The 19239-nt window shown below is 37.8% G+C and overlaps 1 protein-coding gene across 1 annotated transcript in view; it reads right to left on the reverse strand.

The window, feature by feature from the left end:
- Positions 1–6483: 6483 nt before the first annotated feature.
- Positions 6484–19239, reverse strand: part of VIRMA (vir like m6A methyltransferase associated) — a 49944-nt gene continuing 37188 nt past the window's right edge. Inside the window, exons 17-24 of the mRNA XM_081111567.1 lie at positions 18084–18216; positions 14786–14938; positions 13936–14096; positions 13211–13307; positions 10559–10725; positions 9195–9526; positions 7424–7567; positions 6484–6833 (exon numbers count right to left, since the gene is read on the reverse strand). Coding sequence (XP_080967693.1) covers positions 6679–6833; positions 7424–7567; positions 9195–9526; positions 10559–10725; positions 13211–13307; positions 13936–14096; positions 14786–14938; positions 18084–18216 — 1342 coding nt within the window. The 3' untranslated portion in view covers positions 6484–6678. The remainder of the gene's footprint in view (positions 6834–7423; positions 7568–9194; positions 9527–10558; positions 10726–13210; positions 13308–13935; positions 14097–14785; positions 14939–18083; positions 18217–19239) is intronic.

Genomic DNA, 19239 nt, shown 5'->3' on the forward strand with positions numbered 1-19239 from the left:
ACTAACCTGAAAAATACCAAAAACAAAAATCTCCCATAAGTCTGATTAGATTCAGGTCTTTCTGCCTCGGTTTCCGTGGTGAGTGGGGACATTCACATTGTGCTGGGTAGCCCTTATACAGTTTGAGGGGTTAGCAGTGGAGGGCATTCTCTACTGTTTCTTATTCAAGGGCAAGATAGATCTCTATTAACACAATCTTAGAGCAAATTAATGGTTTTAATCAAAATTGGTTTGTAACTATGTGTACTTGAGAAGCAGTATTTACCAATAGCAGTGGTCAATACAGATTCTGTCTAAATAAGACATGCCAAAATAACCTCACTAACCTCATCCCCTTTAAAATGGGCCAACAGAATATTACATGTCCCTGGATACATAATTGACAACTGCAACATGATGAATTACAACATACAAATGTTAGACCCTAAATGGTCAAATGAAATAGAACAATAGAAAGTTTATATGGAAAAACTCAAGGGGCTTTTATTTTATTTATTTATTTTTTAAATATATTTTATTGATTTTTTTACAGAGAGAAAGGGAGAGAGATAGAGAGTTAGAAACATCGATGAGAGAGAAACATCCATCAGCTGCCTCCTGCACACCCCCCACCGGGGATGCGCCCGCAACCCAGGTATATGCCCTTGACCAGAATTGAACCTGGGACCTTTCAGTCCGCAGGCCAACGCTCTATCCACTGAGCCAAACCGGTTTCGGCTCAAGGGGCTTTTAGATGACAATAGCTCAACTGAAATAACAAGACAATGATGAGTCTACTTAATTAAAGTAATAAATTCTCGACGTCATTAATAAAAATGATGTCCACATCATGAAATTAGGTTTAATTTTCTGCATTTAGTCAGATCCCCCTGTAAAACTCTGAAAATTCTGACCAAAACCGTTTTTAAAAAGAACACTAGAAAAATACAGTAGCTAGAAACTTTGGGCAAACTATTTAAACTCTCTGGATATCAATTCCCTCATTTGTAAAATAAAGAGATGGTAAAATTTCTTTCATCGCCACCTTAAACCCTGAAACCCTTCCAGACCTAATACATGATTTCTAATTTTTCAACCCTCCTATTTATCCTATTATTTTTTTAAATGAATTTGAGAATGTAGGCAAGTGAGAAGCAGCACCGAGTGGTGGTGGTTCAGAAAACAGATTCTAAATTGACTTGAATTCTAGCTCTGCCATTTACATCCATCAGTCACCTAACTTAATGCATTTAAAACTGCAGGCATCAGTATATTTCCCCCTAACTATTTCAGCTTCCTTGCCACCTCTTAAATTAGAACTCTCTGAGCCCTTTGCCCAGGCCCTGGAAATAATGCCCATTTGGCTGTAGCTGGTTTGGCTCAGTGGACAGAGCGTGGGCCTGAGGACTGAAAGGTCCCAGGTTCCATTCCAGTCAAGGGCAGGTACATTGGTTGCGGGCTTGTTCCCCAATAGGGGGCGTGCAGGAGGCAGCCCACCATTAATGTTTCTCTCTCTCTCTCTCTCCCTCTCCCTTCCTCTTTGAAACCAATAATATATTTTAAAAAATAAAATAAAGAAATAATGCCCACTTGGCAGCCCTACTGGGATGCTACAAGTTCTGAGATGATGCGAACACCCTACCTGCTTCTGTCCTCCCTAGTCAATGGCTGACAGCTGCCACACATCAGAAAGCCTGAACTTTGGGGCAATGCAGAGAATAATGACGAACACAGCTTTGAAGGTAACAGTGTCATGTCGTCACTAAGAATACAGCTTTAAGGGTAAATACCTGAATATAAGGTGAACACCTGGACTGACACTTCCTGGTGTGTGACCCTGCACAGTGTGCCTAACCTCTGTGTCTCCATTTCTTCATCTATAATAGGGGGTACAGTAATCATAATGACTGACGGTGCTGTTGGGTAAAATGAAACACTCCAAGCACTTAGGACAAAGCTTACACACAGTAAGCACCCTAGGTTATCTGTAATAATGCCATGTCTAATTACTACTGGATGCTTAAGACACAAGGCCCTGTGAGGCGGGGCAGTGAAGGATGTAGCTCGACCAGGGGGGTCGTGGCCGAAATCTGTGGGTTCGTGTGGCTTTGAAGGTGGGAGGGGTGCCCCCATCCGACCCCCCGGGAGCAAGGAGGTAAACAAACCACCAAGAACCATCCAGGGACGCCTCTGCGGCGGCTGCGGGCTTCACCTGCTCTTCTGACGTCATGCCCCACTGAACCGGCCTACAAAACCCCTCCGCTAATGATCAACACCGTGAGGAGGGCGTGGGCCAACCCGGGGGAAGAAACGCCACCCGGCAGAGTCAGCGACGGCCCGGCAGAGCGGACGCGGAGGCATCACCGCCCGCAGTTCCCTCTCCCGGAGGCTCCGCCAAAAACGCACCCCCCACCGCCGCCCCCCGCCCCCCAGGACCCGCGGCCAGGGGCGCCCCGCACCTCAGATCGCCCCGGGACCCGCAGGAGGCGGCCCCGCCTGCTTCGCCGCCGACCTTCCCTCCTCCCTCGGAGGCCTCTCCTCGCGGAGCTCCACGCGAGCCTACAGGCTGTCGCCGGGCGGTTCTCCGGGGGAGCCACGGGCGAGGACCCGAAGGAAGCGGAGTTGTCCGCGGGAGGAACCGGGGTAGACAGCTCTCCCCACCGCGAGAGCTCAAAGATCCCGCTTCCGTGCAGCCAATGGCGGAAGAGCCCGCGCGCGTGCGCACTACCTCCTTGGCGGCGCCTGGCCCAGCCCGGCTCTGATTGGCCGACCTTCCGGCACGTGGCCCTTTGCGTTTCTCTGGAAGCGCTTCCAGGTTTCTTACAGGTTGGTGGTTCAATTCAGAAAGGGATTTATGCCCTGGCCGGTTTTTCTCAGTGGGTAGAGCGTCGGCCTGCGGAGCGAAGGGTCCTGGGTTCCATTAGGGTCAGAAAGGATTGGCAGGAATTATTCAAAGTGATGAAAAGACAAGGAGCTACATTCCAGATTACATCCAGCAAGTCTAACATTCAGAATCAAAGGACAGATAAGAGCTTCCCAGACAAGAAGGGGCTAAAGAAGCTCACCACCGCCAAACCATTATTACAAAAAATATTAAAGGGTCTTTTTTAAGGAGAAAAAGATTAAAAAAAAACATGAATAGCCCTGGCTGGTGTGGCTCAGTTGGTTGGAGCGTTGTCCCATATACAGAAAGGTTAAGGGTTGGGGCACATATGGAAGGCAACCAATGGATGCCTCCCCCCCCCCCCCCAATCAATAAGCATATCCTCCAGTGAGGATTTTTTAATAAAAAAAAACATGAATAAAAATGGCTATAAATACATATTTATCAACAATTACTTTAAATGCAAATGGTTAAGTTTTCCGATGAAAAGACATACTATGTCTGAAGGGCTAACAAAGCAAGGCCATTACATATGCTTTGTACAAGAGACCCACTTGAAATAAAAGACACAGACTGGAAGTAAAGAGATGGAAAAAGATATTATGAAAATGGAAATATAATTTAAAAATCAGGGATAGCAATACTTTAAAGACAAAATAGACTTTAAAACAAAAGCTGTAACAGGAGACAAAGAAAGACCCAGCGATTCTGCTTCTGGGTATTTATTTTTTTTAAAAAAAATACACACACAAAATGATTAACCAAAACTATTCATTGCAGCATTGTTTACAATAGCCAAGATATGGAAACAACCTAAGTGTCCATAAGTAGATGAATAAAGAAGTGATGCACACACATGGGATATGACAACCATAAGAAAAAATAAAATCTTGCCATCTACAACAGCATGGATATATCTAGTGTGTGTTGTGCGGAGTGGAGTCAGAGGACAAATGCCATGATTTCACTTATATGTGGAATATGAAAAAGAGTATCTGAACAAGCAGAATTGAGACAGAAAATATTTTGATAGTTGCCAGACGGGAGGAGGGTTGGAGGGATGAGTGAAAGAAGTGAAGGGATTAAGAAGTACAAATCGGTGGTTACAGAATAGCCATGGGGATGTCAATAATATTGTAGTAACTATGTATGGTGTCAGATGGGTACAAGATTTATCTCTTCTTGGGTTATATAAATGTCTAATCACTGGGTTACACACCTAAGACTGATACAATATTGCACAGCAACTGTAATTGAAAAACAAGTTACTTTTAAAAAAATTAGAAGCTAGCCAACATGGTTTTAAAACCTGTTATCACTTTTATTTTTTTATTTTATTTTTTTAAAATATATTTTATTGATTTTTCACAGAGAGGAAGAGAGATAGAGAGTTAGAAACATCGATGAGAGAGAAACATCGATCAGCTGCCTCTTGCACATCTCCCACTGGGGATGTGCCCGCAACCAAGGTACATGCCCTTGACCGGAATCGAACCCGGGACCTTTCAGTCCGCAGGCCGACGCTCTATCCACTGAGCCAAACCGGTTTTGGCTGTTATCACTTTTAAATCAAGTTCCTTAGGTTTCTACATCTGTAAAATTAGGATAATACCTCCTTTGCTGGACTGTTATAAAGACTGAGTAATAATGCATGAAAGGGATAGTCAACATGCTGAATTCCTTAGCTTCCCATTTATCTAAGATTATTAGGTAATCAGAACATTTTTAATGATGCACATAAATGGAATATGACCATAAGAAAAATAAAATCTTGCCATCTACAACAGCATCGATATACCTAGTGTCTGTTATAAACTTTATTTCTGTATATAAAGTCCAGATTTTATTAGATATTTGGATTCCCAAAATAACTATTAGGACACACCTCATTTTAGGCTTTAGATAACTGTAATAATATAGCAAATGTAGGTATAATTTGCTTTTACAGTACTAATTTATTACTTTGACTGGCGTGAATTCCTGAGTGTTACACGAACAAATAGCATATACAACACTCTGGTACTTCTCAAAGATTATATTCAACTTAAAGCTAAAAAACAAATCAAGAAATGTACCTATAGTGCTTGCTTCGGTGGTACATATACTAAAATTGGAACAATAGAGAGATTAGCATGGCCCCTACACAAGGATGACACACAAATTTATGAAGCATTCCATTAAAAAAATGTACATATAGCCATATTTTATTAACAAATGTAATTACTTAAGAAACAATTATTACATGTATTTGGTCAGGTATTAGGGACAAACTTTGAATTCTATCCAATGTGAATGTTATCTTTAGAGATGAGCTTATTAGGTTTGAGAATTGAAAGGGGTTTAGTTATCCTGGTTTTTCTGAGGCCATTAGGGATATGAGATTTCCTTTACTTTTCACTTAAACATCACAATCTTTAGAGCTGAGCTTTTATTAAAGGCGTTCTAACAAACACTGTATTCACTCACAAATAGTTCAGCAAAACATGATGATAAAGGAATGAAGTGAGACTCATACACACTTTGTTGTTTAAGTCTTTATTTTTATTTATTTTTTATTGATTTGAGAGAGAGGGAGAGAGAAGAAACATTGATGAGAAACATCCATCGGCTGCAGCTGCCTCCTGCACCTCCTGCACACCCTCCATCCTCTCACTGCCCACCCCCCCCACCTCCCGGGATCACGCTTGCAACTTGGGGGTGTGCCCCTACTAGGAATTGAACAGGTGACCTCTTGATTCATGGGTCCACACTCAACCACTGAGCCACACCGCCTGGGCGAGAAGTCTCTATTATGTCAGTTATATAGGCTCAGTGTTATCTCTTGGGGAAAATATGGCTATTTTCTGTTATAAACTTTATTTCTGTATATAAAGTCCAGATTTTATTAGATATTTTGGACTCCCAAAATAACTATTAGGACACACCTCATTTTAGACTTCAGATAACTGTAATAAAATAGCAAATGTAGGTATAAGTATAAAGCTGAAACACAAAGTACATACACATTTCTAATGTACAGAAGAACGTTGTGTTTCTTTTGTTAGTCAAAAAGGTTCCCCAAACTATGTATCAGGGCACCCTAGTAAATTAGCAGAAGGGTCAGGGTTTGTTTCAAATTTTTGAGGGGAACACATCTATTGGACATAACACCAACTACTGGGGTGAGGTAGTTTATCTTTTCAATATTAGGTGGTTTTATATTTCTTCCCATGACAGTGTATCTTTTAAAAACTGGGTTTTCAGCAGTTGTGATCAAAAGTACTGTGCAAAAAGCATAGTGGAACTGGAAATGATAGTAGCAGTGTCGATCCACGCTGGTTCCAAGGGGTGAGAAGCTGTACAGTGTCCACAGTTACTAATGCTTATGATATAAATTCTTATTAAGTTGTTTGGACCTGACTGCTTAATAAATGGAAGTATTATGCATTTCTTTAGTCCTAGATGTGCCAAAAAAAAAAGAATTACTGAAACGCTAAAGGGTACCATGAGCTGAGGAAATATTGGGAACATCTGTGGTCTAGGCAAGGTATACACTAAGACAAAAGTAATTTCATCATTCATTTTTCTACCTAAGAAATTTTCTAGTCTTGTATAAGAAGGAGAAAAAATATATAAAAACATACATACAAAGTTTGGATTTTTATTGAAATCTTGTGTTATGTATCAAACAAAATCTGCTTTCTTCAGATAAAAATATTTTTTCAGAGTTTCCAGGTAACTGCTAAAAGGTTAAGTTGGTCCTTCAATGTCTTATTTTATTGTTTTTTGTTGTCATGAAATGTTCATATATACTTAGGATGTTCCCAAAGTAACTTTTATCGTGTAAAGGACCGTACATGACGACCTCTACCACTGCCTCCACTGACAAACTTTCCTCTTGAGCCTCCACTGCCGCTATTTGCACTTGCCCAGGAAGGTCCAAGTCCCCCACGGCCTCTTGAAGCCCGGTCACGAGGACTTGGGCGGTAGCCTATAAAAGAAAGAACACAGTGTTAGTTGCAACACCCTTTCCTTTCCCACTATATGAAGACCCATCTGTAACACTGAGCTCAAACCAAAACAGAAATTATCCTTTGCTCCTTTAAAATCCACGTACAAGTTCTATGAATGTGTTGAAGACCAGTGTGAATTGTCCTCTTTAAATAGGTAAATTGTTTCATATATGAGTACAACATCTCAAATAAAGCTGTTAAGGGTTATACACACAATATAATACAGTAACTAAAAATAGAAGACACCTTATGAAGATATGTCTGTTCTTAAAATACTTTGGTCAAAAATGTACCTAAGGGTTGGCTTTCATTATTAAAATAGAAAAACAGCGCACATCACCATGAAACTGCTCAGACTATACACAAAGTTCAGAATCCACAATTTTGATTATTTCTATAGAAAATGTACATTGGGCACTCATTCAGATATAAAATTAAATTGACTTTAGAATTACACGGTTACATTCTAAAATATTCTCTCCCAGAACCAGAGTACATGACATTTAACAATTTGAAAATGAGGATTCACTTCCCTCCCTCAGCAATATCAAGTAGGAAGAATGTTTACCTGTAGAACTAAGTGGTCGTAAAGGTGGAAGAGGGCCCCTATTAAAATTGCTCTGGCCTCCGCGACTTTCATTGTAAGTTCCTCGAGGAGTATTCTGAGCGCTCCAACTGGAGCCTCTTGTTCCTTCCCGACGGCTGTAGTTTCCTAAAGGCAACACAATCAAAATCTTTTTTCACAACTTCAGTTGGATTAAGAAAGACCTGACAGGTTTTCCTTAACCTTCCAAAGGAATGGAAGATAACCTGAAATTTTTGTAAATGAAATATACTGCAGAGAGCCAGCACCATACATGGTTAGGGGCAGAAGCTCTGGAGCCAGATTGCCAGGTTCACATACTGGTTTCACCACTTACACTTATGTGTCCTGACAGTTTTCTCTTCTGTAAAGTGGTTGTATTAACAAAACCTACCTCATGGGGTTGATGTGAGAGTATTACATGTCAAGTGCTTATAACCATCCCTAACACAGCTCTGTGTTTGCTATTAATGTAAACTTCTATTCTCTTCCACTCCTACCCTCCACAGCAGCAAAAAAACATGTCCTCAATCTACTGGTGAAGCATAGTATCTATGAATAAACTCAGTTTCTAAAATCTTGAAACAATTTAAAACATTAAATATTACATTAGGAATCAATTACACAAGAGAATCAATGGTGAATATACAGAAAAATCTTCGGGAAATTGTTGATAAGTACAACTACAAAAATAATGTATATGCCAAAACCGGTTTGGCTCAGTGGATAGAGCGTCGGCCTGTGGACTGAAGGGTCCCAGGTTCGATTCCAGTCAGGGGCATGTACCTGGGTTGCGGGCATATCCCCAGTGGGAGATGTGCAGGAGGCAGCTGATCGATGTTTCTCTCTCATCGATGTTTCTAACTATCTCTCTCCCTTCCTCTCTGTAAAAAATCAATAAAATATATTTTAAAAAAAATAATGTATAAATATTATTCAGAAAAGATAAACATAATTCTTAATGTAAAAATGAAAATAATTAGCCCAGACTTAATTAAACTTATCACTAAATGTGCTTAAATTAAGCAAAGGTTAATTTAAATAAGATTTTTTCCCTATCCAATAAAATGCTCTGCAAATAGTACCGCTGCAAAGTTCAAGAGGCAGCTTAATTTTAGTAACAGAAAAATACTTTATCTGAATCACTACCATCTCAATAATTTCTATTTAGTATTCTAATATTCCACTATTCTAACCCAGCAATTTTCAACCTTTTTCATCTCATGACACACACAAACTAATTACTAAAATTCTGCAGCACACCAAAAAAAAGGTATAATTTTTTTTTATTCACACTTGACGACTATTGTGTTGGCTGTTGTCATTTTTTTATTTGGCAATCTAAGGGAAGAGGTCAGTGCCCCCAACTAAATAGTCAGGTAGTGCATGTTTTAAAACTCTTGCAGCACACTGGTAGAAAATCGCTGTTCTAATCCATTAGAAAATATACACAACCTTGGCTGGTGGTGATCAGTGGTTAGTGTTGGCCTGCGACTTGAAAGGTCACAGGTTTGATTTCCAGTCAAGGGCAAGTACCTAGGTTGCAGGTTCGATCCCCAGTCCCAGTTGGGGCACATGCAGAAAGCAACCAATCAATGTGTGACTCTCACATCAATGTTCCTCTCTCTCTCTCTCTCTCTTTCTCTCTCTGTCCCCCCTTCCACTCTCTCTAAAAATCTATGGAAAAAATATCCTCAGGTGAGGATTAACAAAACAAAACAAAAAAAAGAGAAAGAAAACATATATAAGTAGTTACCTTTTGAGGCAGGCGGTGTGAAAAACCTATTTTGACTGTGAAAAGCTCCCCGTCCTCCTCGATTGCCTGAAAATCCACCACGAGAAGAAATCTTCTGTGATACTTTGAGTGGTCGTTTTGGTGGGGGTATCCCATCTTGCGGGACCACTTCTTTACTTTCAGCTGCAACAAAGTCATCCACGTGCATAGATGGTGGTCTGCTTGTGTTCTGTTTTCTCTGACGAAAAATATCATGGGGTCGTATACCCTGTCCAAATCCTCCCCTGCCCCTTCCTCTTGGTGGTGGCACAACATGAGCTCGTTTGGCAGGTTCAATGTACTCGGATTTTCCACTATTAAAACAAAAATAGACCATGAAAACATTTAAAAAATATATATACTTCCAATGAAAATATAAATCAATCTTTGCAATATGAAAACTACATGTCAATTATTTCTTATTCCAATTGTTGTTACTTTGCAAATATTTCCATTACAGGCAAACCTTGCTTTAATGTGCCTTACTTTACTGAACTTCATAGATATTGCATTTTTTATAAATTGAAGGCAAGATCCTACATCAGTAAAAAGAATGACTCACCGAAGGCTCAGATGATAGTATCGTTTAGCAGTCCAGTATTTTTTAATTAAGGTATGTACATTGGATTTTAGACACAATGATATTGCACACTTAATAGACTATAGTATAGGGTAAACATAACCTTTACATGCACCAAGAAACAAAAAATTTCATATAACTCATATTATGATATTTACTTTATTGTAGTAGTCTGGAACCAAACCTGTATATCTCCCAAGATATACCTGTACTTTCCATGGAATACAATAAAACTAGCTAAGAATAGCACTCACGTTTTATTGGTATGACTAACAATTATTTTAAATAAGTCAATTCACTCTTGTTCAAACCTTCCAAACTCTCATAAAGTGGAATAATAAACAAATGTACTGGGTATGTATTGGCCAAATTATTATTTTTTTAAAAATTTCCCCCCAAAAATTTATTTTCCAAACAATATTCATGATTCAAGCATTATGGCAACTTCCTTTATCCTTTTTAAAAAAATAGTTTATTGATTTTTAGAGAAAGCGGAAGGGAGAGAGAAACATCAATGTGAGAGTGCAACACTGACTGGCTGCCTCCTGCACACCCCCTACTGGGGATCAAGTGTGCAACCCGGGCATGTGTCCTTGACTAGGAATTGAACCGGCAACCTCCTGGTGCACAAACAATCCCCAACCAGCCAAGCCACACCAGCCAAGGCTTCCTCTATCCTTTAATAGCCATGTGTCTAGCTTAAAATACATTAAAATAAATAAACGTATATGACCACAATCAGAATCTTCAGTAGAATAAATGTTACCTTGAAGTTATAAAGGTCTCATGCTTGTGCTTGCCAAGTTTGAATCCTTTGGTGGTCTTGGTTCTCCCTGGAGATGATGGTTCTGACAAAAATGAGCGCTCTAATTCTGAGTGCAAGTCAAAGTCACTACAGCATTTTTCAGAGAGTTCAATTAAGTCCACTTTTACCTGCAGTCATAAAAATTAAATAAAATGAAATATACACCTTAAATGTAACTATTAATGCAACACTTGACTATGGAAATTCTTACTTCCTATAAATTATATGACTAATTATAGGCCTGCCTCTTTCCCTCATCTTTTCAAAAAGCAACATCACTGGTAGTTAAAAAAAAAAAAAAATCTTAGGAATTCAATTGTGGGTTTTTCTTGGTGGGGGGATGGGTTTGGCATTCCTCCTCACGGAAGTGTTTAATCTGAGACCTATGCTGCCTGACAAAAAACTCAGGATTTCTCTATATAAATTAACAATGTAGTATCCCCAGAACTTTTCCAAAAGAATATGAAAATAACATATTCTGCAAGTCTTATATATAGTCAACCTATCTGCTATAAAAGGATTTTGTGCAACAGATCTCAAAGTTCTACGCATTTAGTGAGGTTCCAACCTAAGTTTACTTTCAGAGAAATGAAAATTACGTTTACTTAGGTTTTATTCAAATTTATCAAACCTAAAAGACTTAAAATTTCCCTACACCATGTAAGGTCACAGTCATCCCTGCAACACAGTTGTGATCCAAAGTGAAGTTTACAAAAAGAACAATTTGTAACACAAATGTTTTATGTGATGCCAATAGGCACTAGCCACATAAACCTATTTAATTTTAAATTAATTAAAATAAAAATAAAATACAGTTCGTTAATCACATTAGCAACATTTCATGGCTCACCAGTCACATAAGGCTGGTGGCTACTGTACTGGGCAGGATATGGAACATTTCTGCCACTACATAAAGTTCTGCTGGACAGCACAGTTCTTCTAAAGAATCAATGACCAATTTCCAATGGGAAAAAAATTAATTCTTTTTTTATAAATATGTTTTTCTGATTTCAGAGAGGAAGGAAGAGGGAGAGATAGAAGCATCAATGATGAGAATCATTGATTGGCTGCCTATTGCATGAGCCCACAACCCGGGCATATGCCCCAACATGGAATTAGACAGTAACCTCCTGGTTCATGGGTCGACACTCAACCATCGACCCACACCGCAGGGCAAGAAATTAATTGTTTGATGAGACTTAAACTGGTTTGTATGTGATCTTTTAAATAAGGAAAAAGAATCCTCAATACATTAAATACACTTTAAATGTGAATCATTTAAAAAACTTTATTGTACCTGATGAGTATTAGCATTTTTTAGAACAGAAAATATCAAATATATATATTCATTTGATAAAAAAAATAATATACTAGAGGCCTGGTACACGAAATTCGTGCAGGGGGGGGGAGGCCCCTCAGCCTGACCTGCACCCTCTCACAATCCGGGACCACTGGCTCCTAACCACTAGCCTGACTGCCTGCCTGATCGGCCCTAACCCCTCTGCCTCGGCCCCCACACCCAGGACCTGGGCTTCCCTCCCTCTGGCCAGCCGCAGGCGCCCAGGGCCCGAGTTTCCCCACCTCAGGCTGACCGCAGGCACCCGGGATCCCCGGCGGCTCGGCCGGGGCCAGCCGCAGACACCCAGAACCCCAGGACCCCCGGCGGCTCAGCCTGGGCCGGCCACAGGCACCTAGGACCATAGGCAGCTTCACCCAGGACCACCAGCAGCTTCGCCTGGGGCCCGGCTTTGTCAGGAAGGACGTCCAGAAGACGTCTGGTCTAATTAGCATATTACCCTTTTATTAGTATAGATGGTACCATAAGATGTAGCTCAAATCATCCTCCCTGACATATCTCTGAGAAGCACAGACTACACTGAATTTTCAGTCTTAATGTAACTATACTATTTCCTACTCAGCATTATATTTAAGGATGTCGATTTGCATTAGTACTACATTATCCTAATAATGTAGTTAGAATACATTCTTATATTTCCTCAAATTAAGAGTAGATAACACAACACCATTCCTCTCCTTAAACACAAACACAGGAATGATTATTAATTTGGGGGGATAATTTTCTTATATTCCTAAAAATATAAGAAAACAAATTACTTAAGAGTACTTATGCAAAAATGTGATTTTCCCCTAAAATGTCTCATTCTTGCCCTAGCCGGCGTGGTTCAGTGAACAGTAGTAGAGCGTCGGCCTGGGGACTGAAGGGTCCCTGGTTCCATTCAGGTAAAGGGCACAAGTCTGGGTTGCAGGCTCGATCCCCAGTAGAGGGCGTGCAAGGGGCAACCAATCAATGATTCTCTCTCATCACTGATATTTCTCTCTTCTATCCCTCTCCGTTCCTCTCTGAAGTCAAGAAGAATATATTTAAAAAAAATAAAAATAAAATGTCTCATTCCCATATATACAGATCACTAACCAGAAAGAAGCAAAACAAGTAGCATAAAATCTGAGTTTTGGACACTATTAAGTGGGTGACTGACATAAAAAGTATGCAGTACTGGTCCCCAAATGAACTAGTAACAGCTATATATTAGAGCTAACAATACACAAAGAAACAACAACTTTTTTTCTAAATATTTAGTAATAAAATTATACCAAATCCAGGTCCGCATCAATATCTTCAGCCTGAAATGGAGTAAACCACATAGATTTCAATTGATCATCCATGACATCAGCTAGTACATATGCAGTCCTAGAACAAAAAAAGAATTTAGAAAAAAGAAGAAATCCAAAATAAAAATTTTAACATCTTCCAATTAGAATAAAATCTGTGGAAAGTACAATTTAAAATGTCACCCTATAAAAGTATTGGAAATTAGCACTTAAAAAATTAATTTAAAAAGTTATTTAAGAATTAAGTATCCTTAAAAATCAATAACTTGGAAACTAATCTTGTAGTGACAAATTTTGACCTTTCAGTAAAATAAAACAGCACTGGGTTTACTTACAAAAAGTCAAGTTTATTAAAATGTACCAAAGTGTACAAAAAATGTCCATATTTTTTCTAAATTCAGAGACTAATTCCAGTACAATGAATAGTCATTATGCTCTGAAAGTACAGTGCTCCAAAGATCAAGAGGCACTGCATATCAGGGATAAGTAAACTATGATCCCCATTCTACTGGCCTGTTTTGGTACAGCCTACAAGTTAGAAATGGTTTGTACGTAAAGAAGAATATGTAACAGAGGCTTAATGTGGCCTGCAAAGCCTAGAATTTTACTATCTTCCCCGTTACAGAAAAATAGCAAGCTGGCCATTTATAGACCTCCAGCCATTAATACACTATATCTACTCAACCACAAAATATTGCTTGTTTTACCTATTGTTAAACAGATTCTGGAGAGATTCTGGAGCTGAAAGTACAGGTTCTACGTCTTGGTCACCGAGAGGTAAAGGATCACCTGATGACTCAAGCATCTGCTTAAGTCCAACTACATTGTCCAACAACGAATCCAGATTGTCATCATCTTTTGAATGTTCCTAAATACAAACAAAACAAAATAAGAAGATGCAGGTAAAACTAGAACATTTATGCCCCAAATCTATTAACTTTTTAGTAGAAAAGTTTATATTATTTCATTACTTAAAAAATTTGGAGTACCATCAGGGAATTATCAACTTAACATTAAACATATTAAAATAAAGCAAACACCAAAAACACTTATTATTTATTTCTAAAGAATGGTAGCAGGGGCATCTGAACTCAAACAATAAACAACTCAAAAAGTACTGCCTTCATATACTCAAGATTCTTCACAATATGAAGGACTTCACTCCAGATTATTAATTCAGAGTTATTTCAAATGCTATAATACCCAACCGAGGATTCACTGTTTTTTTGTTGTTATTAATCCTCACCCAAGGATATTTTTTCCATTGATCTTTAGAAAGAGGAGAAAGGAGGGAGAAAAACATCGATGTGAGACACATCGATGATTGCTTCCTGCACGCATCCCAACCAGGGGATCAAGCCTGCAACCGAGGTACATGCCCTTGACCGGAATTGAACCTGCGACCCTTCTGTCCATGGGCTGACATTCTAACCAGAAGCAAAACTGGCTAGGGCAGGATTCACTATTTTTAAAAAGTCACTAGAAAAACTTGTGCTAGTCAAATGGAAAAGAATGCAATGTTTTTATTTTATTTCTGTTTTTATCTTTATTTTTTACCAAAACAAGTTTCTCTAGTTCAAGGAACAAATTTTCTGGACTTTCTTCTTTGCTTTGTAGAAGCTGTTTTAACTCTGCAGCATTAATACTCATCGTCCGTGATGGATGAGCTCCCTCTACTTCCATGAGACCACTATCATCTCCACAACATCCCTGCAAATGTCACACACAAATCAAATTTGAGAACGAAATTTGCAAAGGTGCTTCCAAACTTACTCAGATATTTAAGTCATTTTTCTGCAATCTTCCTCTTAATGTTTTGGTTTTATATCAGTACAAATGGCTAGTTTCAAGAAGGATTTAGTCACTTCAAAATTGAAATACGTTTTCTTTGAGTAAGATTCACACAATAAATAGGTAAACACATGCACTCAATATACTGGCACCAAAATTTCTCAACAAAAATATCCAATGGAAAATACACTGGTACAGGCAGAACACATAATATACGGAATATGGGGGAAAACAACATGGTCATCTCAGTAGAGACGGAAAAGCATTTAGCAAAATCCAACACCTTTCATGATAAAAACACTCAATAAGAACTACAAAAGGAAGGAAATATCTTCAGCCTCATAAAGGGCATGTATGAGTAATTATAGCTAACATTGTATTTAATGGTCAGAGATTGAATGCCTTCTCCTTAAGATTAAGAACAAGATAAAAACATCAATTCTTGTCACTTGTATTCAACGTATACTAGAGGTTCTTGTGAGAACAAGGCAAGGAAAAAATTAAAAAGGTATCCAGATTGGAAAAAAAGAAGGTAGACTACTACCTCTATATATGACATGACCTTGTATATATAAAATCCTAAGGAAACTAAAAAAAACTAATAAAAAACTTCAACAAGGTGTCGGACACAACATCAATGTATAAAATTTAATTGTATTTCTAAACATAAAGAACAATTCAGAGATGAAATTAAGAAACAATTCCATTTATAATAGCTTTTAAAAATTCCCAATTTAGAGGCATAAGACTTATATTTTTAAAACAATACAACATAGTAGAAAGAAATTTAAAACAACCCAAATAAATGTACAGCCATCCCACTTTCCTGGACATGATGATTTAATGGTAATGCTCCCAAAATTGATCTATAAATTCAATACAATGCCCTTAGTGGCTGCCAGGGGGTAGGGGCAAAAGAGAATGGGGAATTTCTGTTAATGGATACAAAGGTTCTTTGGTGGGTTATGAAATCATTCTAAAATTAGGTAGTGATGATGGTTTCTATGAATAAACTAAAAACTACTGAATCGTCATTTTAAAAGGGTGAATTTTATGGGGTGTGAAATTCTTCTCAATAAAAATGTTACATAAAAGGAGGAGCAAGAAGGAAAATTTTAAGGTAGAAGTGGTGAAATCAAAAGATGAAATCCTATATAATAAAAGCGTAATATGCAAATTGACTGAACGGTGGAACGACCAGTCGCTCTGACGTGTACTGAGGGGGGGGCGGGGGGGGGAGGCAGACGCTTAATGCAGGAACAAAAGGTCCTGGACTGTGAGAGGGCGCAGGTCAGGCTAAGGGAACACCCTCACCCCCAGTACACAAATCTCGTGCACCAGGCCTCTAGTAAAGTATAAAAGGTTTGTTTATAAATTAATGAAGAATGAGCAGCTGCTGAAAATCATGAACAGAAGAGGGAAAACTGGCTACTATTTCATGACTTCTATCTTGAATGTCAGGGAAGATCAATGGCATAAAAACATAAAATAAGTTTATGGGGGAAGATAATGAATTTTATTTTCAATATTCAGAAATTCTATCCATTAGCTAAGAGCAAGGACAGGAGAGAAAAGGAATCAGATAGAATATTAGAAGGGAGATCTATGCCATAGATAGAAATGAGGTAATGTAGGGAAACATTTTTCCTGATTAAGGAAGAAAAACAAGAGATTAAAAAGAACAAGGAAACAATCTAAGAGGGAGTGCAATGATTTAGAAATTAAACAAAATAACCTTAATCTTCCTAACGAAGCAGGTAAGAAAAAAAAATGCATTGATAAGGGATGAATAAAAAGCATTACTCAGAGTACTTGAGGGCCCAGCAGATTCTGGATATCATGAATAAACACTGGTTGGTGGTTTTTATTAGTGACTGTTTAACTGACCATATGTGTAAGAAAACAAAATCCACCATACTGTTTTATTACAATGTCACTTATGATCTGGTGAAAATAATAAGTAGTAAATCTCTTTAAGATAGCCACACTCCTACTGTTAAACATGCCAATCTTCTAAAATCAAAACATCTGGTAAACTTAATCATTTTAAAAAACTATATGTGACACAAAACAAACAATAATTTAGCAATGAAACTGGCACAACTGCTAAAAATAGAATAGGTAGCCAAGAAGGGCTTATTGAAGTAAATATTTTCAATATAAAATATATGCATAACAGAAATACAATAAACTTATTTTTTTCCTATGAAAACCTTCCATATTATATTTATTTGGTAACACTGTACTAAACAGTCCTCTACAACTCTTCCCAAATAGAAATTTAAATATAAGCAAAATTTCTTAAATCAGTGTTGACAGAATACTAACCCACGGAATATTAACAAGTGTGCACGTGTACACACACACGCACACACACAGAGGTATTTTGCAAGCAATACATTTTGACAAAATTGGATTAGATTGCAGTAAAGCAAGTTTCTATTTATCCGGAACCTCTTAGAGCTTGTCATATACTAATGTACCCAGTTAAGTTCCATCAATGGAGACGTTTCCAAACTTGTTTGACCAAAAGCACTTCCTAAAGGCAGGCCTATTAATGGCTTCTGGAAATGTGTCCACAAAATATAGCATGATTTTGTAAAATACTAATAAGAGAAACTCTTAAGATTTTAGAACTAAGTAAGCTTTAATTTATATCTAAGATGAATCCAAAATAGTCTAGTATAAATACCCTAAACTCACAGCAGCCAAAACACAATCAATAAATGCTCATTTAAATGACACTAAATAAATAATTAAGACACTGATAAAACGTGACTATTTTGAGTGACCCTAGCAAAGCAACTCAATGTAAAAAATACAGTATGGATAGTATTTTTCTCTTTTTAAGTTGCAAAATCAGTATTCATAAATTAATGTCTAGTAAATGAGAATTCAGTAAAGTCTACTCAAACATCTATAATTTTTAATAAATAAAAAAACAAGATTCTAAATTCCAAGTTCCAAAAAACATTATTCCAAGATTTTTTTTGAAACCAAGTTATTTCTTCACTTATGATAAACTTTAAGAATACAAATACATATGATATACATACATACTTACCACTGTGTCAGAGTTAAGAATCTGTCTCATAAATTCCAAAAATGAAGATGCCAGTTCACCTGTGTCCTTACTAAAAGTGCTGACCACACGTTTCAGTAAACTATGCAGAGCATTACTGTTTTTCCTTAAAGAACTGTAAATTTTAAAAGAGAAAGAGGAAAAGTCTTAAAATCTGAACATATAAATCTAGTATGAGAAATGAACTATCTCAGTTCAGACAGAATGAAACTTAGTCCACCATTTTTTAAAAAGCAAAAAATACTTTGGTGTGTCTGTGTATACAAACCATGTATCAAAGCATTATTTATAGTTATTTCCTTTTAAAGATAAGCTTTAAGCTCTTAAAAAGAAAATTTTAGTTAATAATAATATGTCAAGGTTAGTTTCTTAATTTTGATATTCAATGAACACATGAAAATATGTGATATAAATGATAGAGAGTTCAAGACTGCAGTTCTGAAAACAGTCAACGAGATGTAAGAAAATGTAGACAGGCAATTCAATGCACTCAGAAAACAAAATAATGAACAAAACAAGAGCTTTACCAAAGATATTAAAACTTTTAAAAAAGCAAAGATCAGTGGCTGAGCATCAACCTGTGAACCAGGAGGTCATGGTTTGATACCTATTTAGGGCACATGCCTGGATTGAAGGTTCGATCTCCAGTGTTATGATAATCAAAACAGCATGGTATTAGCAGAAACATAGACACATAGATCAATGGAACAGAACTGAGAGCCCAGATATAAAATCAACAAAGGAGGCAGAAACACACAATGGAGAAAAGAAAGCCTCTTTAATAAATGGTGCTGGGCCCAGTCAGAGTGCTCAGTGGTTGACTGTTGACCTATGAACCAGGAGGTCACGTTTTGATTCCAGATCAGGGCACATGCCCAGGTTGCGGGGCCCAAACCCTAGTAGGGGGCAGGCAGGAGGCAGCTAGCCAATCAATTATTCTCTCTCATCATTGATTTCTCTCTCTCCCTCTTCCTTCCTTTCTGAAATCAGTAAAGTAAATATTTAAAAAATAAACAAATGGTGCTGGGAAAATTAGAAAGCCACATGCAAAAGAATGAAACTAGATTACAGTTTATCCCCATGTACAAAAATTAATTCAAAATGGATCAAAGACCTAAATATAATATCTGAAGCAATA

Source organism: Myotis nattereri (genome assembly GCF_964212035.1).
Source record: "Myotis nattereri genome assembly, chromosome: 17".
NCBI lineage: Eukaryota > Metazoa > Chordata > Mammalia > Chiroptera > Vespertilionidae > Myotis > Myotis nattereri.